Below are 15,660 nucleotides of genomic sequence, written 5' to 3' on the forward strand. Positions count from 1 at the left end.
CAGGTCATGAGCAGATGTTTGGAGGTCCCAAAAGTCCAAGCAATAAAAAAAGATGTCATTAAAGTCTGTGTTTAGCAGGTCAAATTCGCGCGCATAAATGACTGAGGTCAAATATCAGGCTACGCCTTTTGACGAGCTGCAGCCTATTCTTTTAACATGGGATGGGTGTTTACTTTTCTTTCTCTGTCTCCAAAAGTGAGGAGTTTTAAAGTAAATTATATGATAATCTTAGGATGTTGTTTTTTGCAACACACAATAGAATGTAAATACCTGTAAATGAACTGTATGCATTCAACAGTTAGGCATGAAAAAACATAGTACGTTTTTTGTAATTCTGAAGTGTCCTGGAAACCGAGATTTTATTAGGGTCAAAACAAATATAGCCAGTTTAATTGATGATGCACAAATGATAAATATTCACTCACAGGAACCTCACTTCCACACATTAGTATTTGGGTGTCATATAGCTTTATAAGTAAAACTATGCCTGTGCAAAGTTTGTGCCCATTTCAGTGGAAAATGTGTTGTCTGTAAAAGGCAGTGCACTACAAAACAATGCTTTAGTTGCATTCAAAAAAATCACCCCTCATGTTCATTAAAGGTAGGTGAGTCGCGAACATTCATTGTCCTAAAAAAGAGCATTGTGGTTCGAAAAAGCTTGTAGAAGCTTAGAAGTACCAAGATCAGTAAAGGCTATTTATAGGTGATCTCCCCAGGATAAGTATGTTTTTTCTGCCCAATGTGCTTTTCTGGAGAGGTGACATTGCAGTACAGCATTAGCCATTTCCATGGCAACTTAGCTGTTTTTATGCATCTTGTAAGTGATCAGTCACTCCAGTGGTGGGGTGGACTAGTGGAGAAGGACGGTGGATTTTGTGACATTTCAACAGGCTCTGGAACGATCAATGATTTTGCATTTCGTTACTATGTGCATTCTCAGTCTCAGTGTATTTCCTGCCGCAGTATGTCTCATCCCTCTGCTAGTGTAAAGATGTTCACATATAATTATTTATGTCTCCTGCTCCCACCAATACTTGTGTATTTTATGAAATGGTGGCAATGTGCTCCTTGTCCTGGCTTTAGTATGTTCCACATCATTTAAAAAATAAATAAACACGCCACAGAGAAATACAACTACTAAAGAAAATCATTGAGAAGGTCCTAACAGGTCAAGAAACCTTTGGATACAAAAACAGAACATTAATTTTCAAACAGGTAATCACAACTTGTCAACAGAGTATGTCCATGCTACAAATGATGCTAAAAGGTATATCAGTACTATTTGTATTGACACTGCAAACTCCAAATGCAAAAATCAGCTTAGGTATTTTGCTCAAAATTTACTCCTACAGTTTTAAACAGTGGGTGATTTCAGATGAAGTTCTGTTTCAGAAACTGTGTGAGAGAGTACTACCAGGAACTCGAACCAGATTTTTCACTGCTGAATAATGGCCCAAAACTTGCTTTGTGAAAGAAGTTGATCAAAGACCCTTACCTGCTCCATAGATGGAACGATTGTTCCGGCCTTCCTTCCGATTCAGATTTTACATGGACTATCTCACAAACCAAATTAGTCTCAGCATCTGTATAGAGGGGCACAAAATGCATGTAAATCAGACAGGCTAATTACAGAAGTTTCATGTGCCTGCCTATTTCCTGCCCACTAAGTATAGAAAATTGACTTGTCTCTAAAGAGTATTCTATGGCAATGTATTCAATTCACAGTCATGATTTATTATATTGCTAAATTGCAACACAATTCTGTAATGTCTGGTGACTATGTGCAGTAGGACACTTGTGGTCCTAGGCAGACTCCTTACAAAGTTACGTAACCAGTTGGAATGTATTTGGGTGGAATAGGCCACGTTACAACGCATGCGATACATCGCATGCCATTACAACGTGGTCATTACAACGACGGCATGGTTACATCGCAAGTAGTTACAACAACTTGCTGTGAGGGGGGGCGGGAGAGAGAGAGGAGGGCTGGATTTTGGAATAGAATAATTTACTATTCCATCTCCAGTCTGTGCAACAGTAGGGAAGGTGTTAGATTTTAAATCCAACACCTTCTACACCCTACAGCAAGTCAATGTAACGACTTGTGTTGTAATGGGTTGCGCTGTAACAACGCGGTCGTTATAATGACCGCGTTGTAATCGCATGCGTTGTAAACAATGTTTCCCATTGGGTGCGCTCAGTTAACGGTTGCATGATGAAGAATAAAGACGTGTATTACAGAGATGTATGAAGCTGGCTCTTTATACAGTGGACCAAAATGAAGTACACTGTGTAAAGAGTCCAAGCAACCCTTATTGGTTTACAGAGGCAAAAATGATAACACTAAATGCGCTCTAGTGTGGTAGTGTGGGCGAGCAGTTTAGGCTTATCAGAGTGTAGTGCTAAGCATTTGTTGTACTCGCAGAGGCAATTAATGAGACACACACTCAAGAATAAATCTGAGACCAATTTAGAAAAATAACTTGTGTTTTTATATACATTTTGATACCAAGAACTTCGTTATCCGGCAAGTACTTTTTTAAATATGAATTTTCACAGGTAAGTAAACAGTTCACTTAAATGGGTCTTTACGCAGCAATGCTTCCCTATGGGAGAAAAGGCATATGTAGCATACAGGTATGTATGGTGAGTTTCTGGGTGTCTCCTTCGGTACTTAGGGTCGTAGGGGGTCAAGGTCAAAAGAACCATCAGCAGTTACTCGTTACCTCCCCTAGGGAGTCTGTGTGCAGAGGTGCTGGTCAGGCTGGGGACAAGTACGGGAGCTCCCAATGGGGGCTTGGGTCACAAGGGTCCTGGGAACAAGGGGATACAGCTGGTTCGTCGATACCGGTGCTTGGGCGCTCAGGTGAAGAGTGGAAACGTCAGCTGGGCTCTGTGCATCACAGGGCCTTGTGGTTGTCAGTCTCACCAGTGGAGGGTACAAAATCAGGACAGCAGGCCACTCTGGAGGTGTGTTTCTGCAGTGCTGACGTTCCTCGACGACTGCTCGGTCTTGGTGTAGTAGGACTCTGGATTGGACCTCTCATGGATTGTGTTGGCTGCAACGGGTCCGGTACCCCGGGAATTGGTCCTGGGAGGCACCGGTTGGTCCTGATGTCCTCTCACTTGGTGAGGGGACAGATTTGACCTTCAAAGAGCACAGATAAATCTTTCTCAGGGGCTGCTGAGTCGGGCTGGCTGGGGAGTGGCAAGTCAGTGAATCGGACTTTGCATTTCCAATGCTTGCGGACTGCAGGGGAGTAGCTCCTCTACTCCAAGGGAGATTACTGGCAATTTTCAAAGGGCTGTCAGTCTCCTAGGGTTCTTGGAAGCTGTTCAACTGCAGGATGAGACGCTGGTCACAACTGTTGAGACTGGTGCAGGCAGGCAGGGGTTGGCGCCAAGAGTCCACAGCAGTATTCAGTTATTGCTTTTCTCACGGTTCTTCTTTGTCCTCTTCTTCTGGATCGTTCGAATCTAAGTTAGTGGTGTCAGGGGTACCACCTAAATACTCAACTTAGGGGCATTAAGAGGAGTGACAGTTAGTAGCCGATGGGCTACTTACCTTTAGGGTGTCTACACACTCTATATGACCACTCCCTGTGAAAAGTGGGCATAACCCCACCCCAGAGAGCCTAATTCTGCAAAAATAAGATGGTGGGATTCTAAAAGTTGTGTCCATATCAGATTGCCCACATTAGGGGTGGAACTCGCCTGAGAGGGGAACACATCTCCTGACTAGATCATTTTCCCACCTGTCCTGGTACCAAATCGACCAGGGGCAGGGGGTGGCATTCCCCCTGTCTGGGGAAGCCTTGTCTCGCATATTAAAGGTTGCCGAGGCCTCTGAAGTCTCCTGCCTTGATATGCGGATCACTGAGCCATCCAGCTTGGAGGAGGTGACAAAGCATGCACTGTTTCTGCCCTCAGAGAGCGTGGGCTCTCACCTGCAGGGGATCCGAGATCTGTCTGTGGTAGCAGGCTGGTCTACACCAGTCAGTCAGCACACGAGTAGTCAGTAGGTTTTCAGGGGGCACCTCTAAGATGCCCTGTGTGTGCATGTATTAATAAATCCATCACTGGAATGGTTTCAGTGAAGCCATCATGTCGCTGGGGAACTCGCAAATGCCAGTTTCCAGCACATGTACTCAAAAGGGCTTCCCTGTTCACTTGTAATATCTAAGAACCGACTTCAACATAACAGGGGCATATCTCTCAAGCAAATATGTCCACAAATGTAGTATAGAGCCCCCTGCCTTAGGGTTGTAAGGCCTGCTGTAGGGGTGACTTACCTATACTGCATGCAGTGTCTGCAGGCATGGCACACAGGAGGTGTGCCATGTTGTGTCTTCACTTTTCCCTGCACCATGGCACATTGATGCTGAGGGTTCCCATAGGGGGGCACAATACACTTAGGCTTGCACAAGGCCCTCGAATAAGGTGGAGGCCCTACACAGGAGCACCATCAGAAAGCCTGCCATAATTCTACTGGTAAGGCCGGAAGAAGAAATACTGCGTCACAGCGTAACACGGAGCCATCGTCCATACGGAGCAGAAACACTAAAGGCAGCAACAACCAGGTACAAAGAAGCGCTTAAGGCAGCGACAATGAGATACAAGAAATTAATGTCTAATCACTGGCAAACACAGACAACGCGTCATACAACCTCATAATCTGGGGAAGCCACTGTAGCACAAACATAGGGGTTGTGTTTACGCAGCCGTTGGTTCCTGCAGAAATGCAAAAAGGCAGCTGGTGGTATTCAGAACAACTCAAAAAAGGCTTCAAGAAATTGAAGTTCTTTATTGGCTACAGATATGAGCGCCAAATACGGCGCAGCCGCGTTCCTGAAATCCGCCACTCAACACTGCCAAAAAACACAACATTGATGCCAGATGGACTGCATTGATTGAAACGTTTGCTGATTTAATAGATTCTCTAGAACATGGGTACTCAAACATTTGCCATGGGGCCACAAAGTACAGTCTGTGGTATGACCGAAGGTCGCACTGATGCCAGCAGAGTGGCAGTAGGGGTCTGGGTGGGTAAGGGATTGTGTAAGGAGGTCTAAAAACATGTTAAACGTACCAGCATTTCTTTGCTGGTTAATAAATGCTTGTCCGTTTATTTAAAAAAAAATTCTGACTATTAGTGCTCAGCAACTAAACAGCAGCTTGTGCTGCTGTTCATCAGGGCGGCCGGATGTAAAGGTCAATAGGGCCACAAGGGGCACCCGGGCCGTACTTAGGGTATCACTGCTCTAGAAGAAGCAGATGACAAAAAGATCATCAAGTACATAAAGAACCTTGAAGATGACCGAGTGAAAGAAATGATAAAGAAAACATTGGAAGCCAAGTTCAATCCATTCAATGCCGAATGTAGTCTATGAAAGGTGCATTTTCAACCAGGCAAGACACCAAGCTGGTGAAATGATGGGTGAGTTTGTTAAAAGACTTGATACCCTCATCAAGCACTGCAAGTTCAGTTAATTCAATTATGAAGAAGCCATGCGTCTCAGAGTTATGGATGGTTACTTCTCAGATTTGTTCAGACGATGCATGCTGAGAAAGACATTCAGTCTAGAAAAGGTGCTCATGGCTGCGAGAGCGGAGGAGCGTACAAATCAACAGGCTGCTGGTATGGAAGCTGGTACAACCCAGAATGAATCATGAATAGCAAGCAGAAACACAAAGTGGAGGCTCAGAAGACTATGTCTCTGAAGAAAAATAAATTGTGTTTCCGATGTTTCCACACGGAGGTAAATTTCCCGCCATTGGACAGATATGCAAAGGCTGTGTGAGGGAAAACCATTTCATAATGGTCTGCAAAACAAAAGAGAAACTAAGTGCGTCATGACGAGAAGAGAAAATGGGAGCCAGAAAATTCCAAAAACATACTAGCCACGCCCACAAGGCCAAAAAGGCAAGCAGAGACTAAACGAAGTCGACAGTGAAGAAGATGGATGTGCAATGGTGATGTCGACTGCAGAAAATCATGCACACGTAGGTTTGGGTGCTTGCAAAGAGGGACACAGTGAGAGAGATCGCTACATGAAGCGACCAAACTCATTTAGCGAATGCAAGAAAATCATGCTAAAGGTGAATGGCTGCCCTACAACTTTCAGTACAAACAGTGATGCATAGATCAATTTCATGCCGGCAGAAAAATACAAACTGTCTCCGGTACCACGTCTAATGCCACGAAAAACAAAGGTGTACACATGGGCTGCTTCTATGCCATTACAAAGTCAAGGGTCATTTATAGTGAGCATAAGGAACAAGAAAACAACAGTACATGCACCAATTTATGTTCTCCAACGCACTTAGTCTAGTGCATGTCTACTCAGTTTCAGCACTGCTGCTGACATGGAACCAATATCCACCACCTACAACCTCAATGCACATTCTGAAACAGTAAGTCAATTCCCTTCATTGCTTCATAGACTAGAAAAACTCAAGACAACGAAGGTGCAACTTCACATTAATGAGGACATTCTTCCTGTTGCTCAGTGACACTGTTGGATTGCTTTTCATTCACAGGAGGCCATTGAGAAAGAACCAGAAATATTATTAAAGCATGACATCATCGAGCACTCTACTGGTCCGACGCCATGGGTTTCGCCCTTTGTGGTAGTGCCAAAAAAGGACCGTGGTGGTGCAGTGTGAATTTGTGTTGATATGCACCAGGTTAACTAAGCAATTGAGACAGAAAGACATCCAGGTTCACACATAAAAGGCATGATTACACAGCTAAATGGTGCCAACGTTTACTCCCGTCTTGATTTGACCAAAGGATATCATCAACTCGAGCTGGAAGAGAACTGTAGGTAAGTTCATTACTAGTTTTTCAACTCATGCTGGTTTGTTCAGATACTAAAGACTTAGCTTTGGTGGGTCGTCAGCTGCAGAGACCTTTCAGGATGTAATTCACCAAATAATTCAATCTGTGACACATGCTTTTAACTACACTGATGCTATACTAGTGTTTGGGGCCCCCCCACAAAAAAAGAGCATGACAAAGCTCTTACAGGGAGGGATATCAAATGGGCCATGGCGCTTCCCGCTAGCACGTAGCCCTTGGCTATGCTCCTCCCCCTCCAGTGATGGCGTCTTTGTTTGTTTGGCGTGGTGGGAGCGGACGCTGCGGAGCTGCTGTTTGAATTTTGTTTGCGCTCTTTTGAGTCAGCGCGGGCCTCTCGTGGAGCGGTTGTAGTCCCGGCTGCTTCGCGGCTTTCTTCAAGGGGTATTCGGTGCGCTGACTTATTTGGATGGAGAGCGTGGACGCTGGGTGCAGGAAACTGATTCATGGCGGCTTCGGTTTCAGTATGCCGTTCAGCTGAGTGCGGAGGCTCCGGTCCGCTTTTTTTTCTCTCATTTCCTCTGTATGGCAGCTGCTGTGTGGAGGCTCTGTGCTCGGAGAGGTGGAGAAGTGCAGCGGTGCGGTTTCTACAAGCGGCTGGGTAGTGAAATCACGGGGAAGTGCTGCTGGAGAATCCTAGAAGCGCGGAAGGTCAGTTGATTGTAGTGAGGATTGAGGCAGGAGGAGAGCGTGAGGAGAGGGACAGGAGGGCGGCACTACTGGTGAGTCCCGATATAATTTGCAGTTATAAGACCTCGCAAGAGACTTGGGCTGGTTACCACTTATGATTCAAAAGCGGGTGTTCTTAGTTAAAGCCAAATAATGAAGAAACAGTTGAAGCTTGCCGCAGCTGCGGCGAAAGCGGATGCTGCAATTGCAGCAAAAACTAAAACGCATTTAGCTAAAGCCAAGCTGAATCAGACTTTAACTAAAGTAGGAAGTAAAATGCACCATGGGGAGTCCTCCTTTAGCTCTCAAAGTTCAGAAACCGATAATCCATCACTAAAGGAGATAAATGTGACGGAGGCTTCAGGATCTAAGCTAAGGGATAACAACTTAGCTATTTCGCCAGGAAATGTTGTAGCTCGAAAAAGTCAAGAGCAGAAGAATGCCAGAGATTTCCCTCTCTTCGTTAAAAAGATGCTACTTCCTATCACTTCGCCACAGACAGATAATCTTAGCCAAGACTCTTCAGCACAGAACACCTTAGTCACAATAGGAGATACGACAATGCCAGCAGCATCGCCAGAGCCAGCATTATCTCCAGGGCCAGTATCCTCCTCTTCTCCAGGGGTCTGTTCCCCAGGCGCTCAGGGTGTACAGGCACCAGCAGAGGAACAGTTTATGATTTTATCAGACTCGGACGCGGACCAGCTTAAAAATACTGCTTTAACAGTGGCAATAGCTGCTGCGACTCCGCTTCCTCAGTCTCCGCCCTCTCTCCTCTTTACTTGCGAAAGGGACATTCCAATTCAATCTAATGGTACCATGCCAGTCCAGCAAGGTCTACAAGCTCAGCAAGATCTGCAAGGCCAACAAGTAGCTTCGGTCCTAAGGAGGACTAAATCATAAGATCCTTTGATGATCGAACATAACAATGAGCCACAGCAAGGAGCTAAAGAATGCGATCCCGCACTCCAGGATGAGAAGGCCATTTTATTTCAGATGGATATCAAAACTATGCTTAATATGATTCTTGAAGAAATTCGGGACATGAAGAAATCACAACAATCTGAAATTGCAGCTATACATCAGCGACTGGGGAAGATAGAGGAAGCAGCCACTAGTCTCCCAATTCGCATTCAGGAGGCTGAGGCAAGAATTTCCTTTGTTGAGGACCAAATGAATGGCATTTTTCAGCAAGTAGATCAAGCTTCCCATGAGAAAATAAGTATGGAAAACAAGATTGAAGAACTTGAAAATTTCTCACGTCGTTCAAATCTACGCATAGTGGGTGTTCCGGAGCGGCTCGAAGGAGCAGATACACTCAATTGGGTTGAAGTCTTTATGAAGAAGATTGTGATTCCTGAGTTTTCTGGCGATTTAACTGTAACTAGGGCTCATCGGGTTCCAGCTCATCTTCCCCCCCAATTTGAAGTCTCCCCGGACTATACTGGTTAATTTTGCAGATTACCGCATTAAGGAAAAACTTTTGTCTAAGGCAATCCAGTCGAGACAGTTTGAAACTGAGAATGGACCTAAATGTAGAATTTTTTCTGATATGTCCGCAGTGGCTGCGTACAGACTTTGTCAAGTTATTATATCTCTTTAAAGCCCAAGGGGCTCAGGCTTTCATTGCGCAACAATTTAAACTCAAAGTCCTTGTGCGGGGGGAAGTTTCATTAGTTTACACATATTGAAGAGGCGCAGGAGCTTCTTAAGGCAATTTCAGCTGGAAAATAACTTGTTTTGTTAGATTAGTGTCCTGATTTCTATAATGCCCTCCTATATCTGAACAAGGAGTGCAGCATTTAGATCTTGCTGTCTCTTTGAATTTTTTTTTGAATGTCTGCTTTAGGTTTTTCTTCTTTTCTCGCGAGAAATGCGCATGCGCGGGCATCCGCGCATGCGCATTTGTGAAAAGAAGTTGCCGTCAACGAGGAAGAGGGAGCCCCGGGACGCCGCGCTGCAGGTAAGGCATTTTATCTTATTTTTTTTATCATAGTTTACCTTATTTTAAAAGGAGAGCGGGCGGCGGGCAGCTCTGATTCGCCCTGGCGTGTGCGTAGCGCTGCCTGCTACGCCTACTTCGTAAACCGCGAAGCAGGCAGCGCTACGTACACTCCGTGGGCGAAGCGGAGTACTACGCCCGGGGTTACTCATTATCCAAACAGAAGCAGGTCGATCATTTTTTCATTAATAAAATGATTCAAGAAGCCGGAACTCAAGTTCCCACATTTTTAAAAACATCCAAACTCCCAAAGAAAACAAGATATAAAACGTTAGTGGATTTTTCATATAGACTTCGTACTGTTTTTAAACAAAAGGATTTCTCGTTTTTTTCCCCTTAAAATTAATTGAGTGTAGAGATTTAGGCTTACATATCCATTCCACTCAGTTGAAAACATGGAACGATTCTGGTTTGGGGATGGTTAATCAGTTTGTTATACAGGGCAGGATGATTACTTGGGAAGAAGTGCAGGCCAGAGGTCTTGATAACAACAAACCTTCTTTTTTTGAATTTTTTCAAATTATCCATTTTTTGAAAAAGTATAATCTTATATTTAATACCCCTCCTGGCAAAATTGTTACTGCACTGTATATTTCAAAGTTGACTGGAGTGGGTAATTGGTATCGCTTAACAAGCTCCCAAGACGAATCCCCACTGGTTTTAAAAATGTTGGAGAAAGTTGCAACTCAAACTCAATGTGTTTTTTCTTATCAAGATTGGCAAAAGATATCAACTACAGGAAACAAGATATTGAGAGATTCAGACTATAAAAGAATGGCATTTCTCGCTCACTGGATGGTATACTACACCCCAGAAGCGTTAAATAAAATGTATACAGAGGTGGAAAATAGCTGTTTTCGTTGTGGTACCTTATCGGAAGGGGGATGGCGGCATATATCTTTTTCTCTTGTCCTAAGTTGATAATATTTTGCGAGAAAATATTTGAATATTTTAGCAGGGCGATTAAAAAAACGTACAAACCTATAGTAGAAGCTGTTCTGTTTGGACTAACTAGTAGGGAAGCTATACTTTCAAAAACTGAGGGCCATTTCCTTGTTATTTCAATGTTGGTTGCTCGTTCGTTAATTTTACAAAACTGAAGATCATTGCAAGTACCTTTGTTTGAGAAATGACTTATGAAAATGAAAAGTACGAAGCTTTTTGAAGAAGCTTATGCCAAACAGGTGGGGGCAATTAAGAAATTTTCACGGATTTGGGAATATTTTGTTGACTGTTAATTTGATGATGGATTTTGTTGTATATGTTTTTTCTAATTAATGAACAAAAATTAGTATTTTGGATCAATTTCGCTGTATTCGTCAAGTGCAAGTATTGTATGATTTCTGATAGCTCTGCTCAATAAAATAAAGTAAAAAAAAAAAAAAGACAAAGCTCTTACAGAAGTATGCCGTCTGCTTGCTGATGCAGGTCTCACTTTAAAAATGCAGAAAAGTGCGAGTTTCACAAAAGTAAATTCAAATTTTTTGGCCATATTTACTCTGAAGGGAGAATGACTCCTGACCCTGAAAAGGTATAAGCATGGGCATCTACAAGTACCCCCCGCAAGATGTAGCTATGCTGTGATCCTTCTTAGGCATGGCCAGTTATTACTCCAGATATATTTGAGACTTGACAAAAAAGAATATTCCCTTCAAGTGGTCCTCTGAATGTGACAGAATTTTCAAGATAATAAAACATGAAATTGAAAATGCAACTGAAATGGCTTACTTTGATCCAAAGTTACATACTGAGATTGGAGTAGATGCAAGCCCGGTGGGGTTGGGCACGATCCTTGTTCAACACAATGGACAACCAAATGTTCAGAGACACATTGTGACCTACGTTAGCAGTCTATCTCAGACTGAACATGCCTACTCCCAGCCAGAAAAAGATAGCCTGGCTGTAGTGTAGACCTGTGAACATTTTCATGTGTTTCTGTACGGAAAACATTTCACTCTTGTCAGTGACCATCAGGCATTGCTCACCATTTTCAAAAATCCAAAAGCCAGGATGCCCCCTCTCATGGAGAGGTGTGGGTTGAGACTGCAAGAGTATGATTACTCGATTGTGCATAAACCGGGGAAGGATTAAAAATCAGCTTTATGCCCAGCCCTTTGTGCCAATCAGTCAACTCCCCAATCTACAACAGGTGAAACCCCTGCTACCTTCCTGAACAGGGTTTTTTGTAGTTGTGGGGTGTGGGAAATGTTAAGCAAACCGCTTCAAATATTAAACATGCTTGTGCGTCTTTCAACAGTTTTAAAAACAGGTATGTAGTAATTTACCTGGAATGCTAGTCCAATGAATGCAATGGATACCAAATTTAAATGATCCCAGTGCTATACTATCACTAAGACCACTGTCTAAACACTGCAATTAATTAATGGACTCTCCTTATGATTTATGGTGTTCGGTCAGGCAGTTGCTGATACAAACCACAACCACCCTTCAGTTTAGACTACAGACTAATGAATAAATGCCATCAACAAAAGGCAATAGAGTAGGGTGTGAAGGCTATTTGTGAAAAACAGTAGCTGCAGAGCTAATATTAAAATTACATAACTAATTCTCTGTCATGCTATTGCTCATGTAAGAGTCAACCATTTTCACCACTTCAAAACATTTTCGTACCATTTGTTGGTGCCCATTAGGCACGATACATACAGCTTGCCAGAGCGAACTTCAAACTCAAGTGAGCTTACCCACCATTACAGAACTTGTGGATTAACTCGGCTAAGAAGTCTTGGAAATGGCAATGGTATCTTGCCAGTGACCCTCAGAAACATTACATTTAGCAGCACAGAAAAGCAAACTCCACCCATGAACACAAAGAGAACATACAATTCAAAGAAACAAAATCCATGTATCTATCTAGTCCATTTCATAGCATGATCATTATTGATACATAACTGTAAACTGAGCAGCCATGTTTATAAAGGAGTATTAAAACAATTAATGTCTCAAGAACAATTAGAGTTTAACAGTTTTGTTACACAACTGTTGCACACTTCGGATAGAAAACAACGTCTTAGTAATTGATTCATACAAGCCATGAGTGCAAAGAAAGGTTTTGGTAAAATGGGAAATGAAATACATCCACAGACATCATCAGCAGTATCGACCATTACTGTTATACAGAAAAGAGAATGGCATAAATATATGAACATTACCTCCACTAGCGAGAGATCGAATCTGCAGTGCCTCAAAGGAAATCATATGACGAAATCGGAAGGCATCAGGGTCTTCAATCATCGACAATCGATGAGACCCCCCCTATAATAAAAACTGTGATTAGTCCATGCCTTAAGCGGATATAGGAAATTTGTTAACATACTCACTAAATAACAAATGCTGTTTAAGGATTTGATAGCATGAGATGCATTAATATTTTAATATCTTTAGACTACACAACTAAAAAATGTCCTCCTAGTTAAATAATGATCTTTGCAACAAACAACAAGATGGTAATGGAACAAAAAGGCGCACCTCGTATGATGAGCTATTTAGTGGGCATATTGTGAAAAGAAATACAGTATGTATAGGTTGGTTGAGTAATGGTGCCACTCAGGGTAATGCCACACCCTACCAACTGAGGTGCGTTTGTACAAAGGAAAACCTTTGTATTCAAAAGTTTATAAGAGATATACCCCGGAATTCACGTTTACATATGAAATCTGTTTTCGACAACAATTAGTCTTCATAAAGATATGTTTAATTATTTTCACAGGTGTAGACCACTGAAAGAAAGAGTTATTGTACTAAAAGAAAGAACTATTTCTTTGTAAGCTTTTCTTTAACATTTTCTTGCAATTTGGTTGTGAAAAAGATACAGTTACAAGTTATTGTTTTCCTGTTCCATTCAAAGCAGCTATGTTCGGTGATGATGGAGAACAGCCGACACGTGTTTTGTCACTGATGTGACTTTTTCAAGGCTTTGATACAGTAGTTTCAGAGTAGCAAGAAGTAGCAAACGAGACGTATATTGTGACGGAAGAAGAAAGTCGCCCCAAAATTTTTTAATAAAAGTGTTAGATAAGCTAGTGCGATAATGGTATCTTCCAATAGTAGAAATCTTCTAAGTAGCTGTTAATGGTCAGCCATCTCGCATGAACATACATCGACGACGGTGATTGCAACACAGGGACTTAGCATGGTCCATATTTGGATACAATAACCAGAAGTCCAATTCAAATCGAGTTGACACTACCTTATGAGTGGGGTGACACACTTCCACTGTTATTGAGTGCGGTACTCACTATACTTCATAGCTACTTAGAAGACTTCTACTATTGGAAGATACCATTATCGCACTAGCTTATCTAAGACTTTTATTAAGAAATTTTGGGATGACTTACTTATTCCGTCACAATATACGTCTCGTTTGCTACTTCATGCTACACTGAAGCGAATGTTTAGAAGCCTCGCAAAAGTCACATCAGTGACGAAACTCGTGTCGGCTGTTCTCCATCATCACCGAACACAGCTGCTTTGAATGGAACAGGAAACCAATAACTTACAACAACTGTATCTTGTTCGCAACCAAATTGCAAACAGTTCTTTCTTTTTGTACAATAACTCCTTCTTTATGGTTGGTCTACACCTGTGAAAATAATGAAATATCTTTATGAAGACTAATTGTTATCGATAAAATTTTTCATATGTAAATGTGGAGGGCCGGGGTGTATCTCTCATAAAATATTGATCTTAAATATAGTTACCTGCCTGTTTAATAGCAGTAAATTCAGAGCAAATGCAAATGGCCAGGGTAGTCATGTATGGCTGTAAATATAGGCTGTTATTGTAGTCAACTCCTGACAAGTTGGTTTGCTGGATAAAGAAGGAAATACTAAGAAGGAAAATGTATGTATTTATGTGACTCAAAAAGAAAAGGTATTGGAATAGATAAATGAGCATCATTATTGTACTTGTCCAAGTATGTCCAATTATGTCCTACTTGAGACCTCAATCAAATCATGAAAAAAGATCCAAATTGACAATCTATAGATTTATATTTGAAGAACAATTAAAGATTACGGCTTCCATAAAAGTAATGCTATTGAGGTTGCAAATAACGGAATTATTTTATACAGTACTGGAAAGGGAATATAAAAGGAGAAAGATTTTCCAGAGGTCGATTAGCACTTGCCATTGCTTGCGATGGATAAGGCCCTCACCAAAGACTACCAAAGTTCTTAAGTATCTTTGGGAGTTGAACGGGATTTATATGTAGATATCATTCTTAGCTAGGGAGACTAAACATGGCAAGCATTACAACACAAAATATAGCCAGATCTGTATTTGAACAGGTGTCTGGAGTCACAAAAGAGAGACAAGTAGAACATGCTATTTTAACAACATCACAACAATATGGAAATTAATTTGTCACAACCCACTAATGCATTAGGATGAGTTACCAACTTATACTGTGGGTGCGATAACTGATTCTCAAAGGGGAAGATTTCCCAGGAGACACCAACCTCTCTGTGAATCATGTCAGCAACCTGCGGGGAGCAGTCAGTGGACCTGCAGAAACCTTTTTTTTTTTTTTTAAAGCACCACCTACACCTTTCATGGAAAAAATCTGCTTTAAAAATAAGTGTCCAGTTTTAGAAAGCAAATGCAGAGACAAAAGTCTGTTGTCCCTAGTAAGCCTTGAATTAGCAGTCTTTTTGCAGGGGAGGCAAACTGTGGCCTGTATAATCTATTCATTAAGCAGGTCATTTTGCGACCCACAAGAATAGACCACTTAAGATGCAACCGATCTGTAGATTGGTCGCATCTCAAATTGCATTCCCTTTATCAAACCAGTAGGTGTGCAAATTGAACATTCCTAATTTGTGAATGGGAGCAATACATTAGGTCCAGAGCATTGATGCACCATTTGTAATAGAAAAATAAACCAACTGTACATTACATGGTATTTGTAAGACATTGGGTTCCTGGTTGAGGAGGAGTGAAACCTTTCTCAAGCAGCAACCACAATCCTTGTCAGGGTGAGGCACAAGTCAACCCTAAATTAACTTGTGCTCAGCCCTCTGGTAGCTTGGCATAGACCAGTCAGGCTTAACTCAGAAGCAATGTGCAAGGTACAACACTTCAAACAGCAATTAAGTGATAACACCACACAAAA

At 42.1% G+C, this 15,660-nt stretch overlaps 1 protein-coding gene and 1 long non-coding RNA gene across 4 annotated transcripts in view; one reads left to right on the top strand and one right to left on the bottom strand.

Annotated features, from left to right (window-relative positions):
* Positions 1 to 15,660, bottom strand: part of TIAM1 (TIAM Rac1 associated GEF 1) — a 491,618-nt gene that overhangs the window by 21,396 nt on the left and 454,562 nt on the right. For all 3 annotated transcript variants that reach the window (XM_085623101.1, XM_085623102.1, XM_085623103.1), the window contains 2 exons: positions 12,701 to 12,803; positions 1,496 to 1,583 (listed from right to left, as the gene is read on the bottom strand). In XM_085623101.1, the coding sequence (XP_085479227.1) occupies positions 1,496 to 1,583; positions 12,701 to 12,803 (191 nt within the window). The remainder of the gene's footprint in view (positions 1 to 1,495; positions 1,584 to 12,700; positions 12,804 to 15,660) is intronic.
* LOC146805801 (uncharacterized) overlaps positions 1 to 15,660 on the top strand; it is a 117,153-nt gene that overhangs the window by 3,234 nt on the left and 98,259 nt on the right. The window lies entirely within an intron of this gene.

Source organism: Triturus cristatus, chromosome 8 (genome assembly GCF_964204655.1).
Source record: "Triturus cristatus chromosome 8, aTriCri1.1, whole genome shotgun sequence".
NCBI classification, from domain to species: Eukaryota; Metazoa; Chordata; class Amphibia; order Caudata; family Salamandridae; genus Triturus; species Triturus cristatus.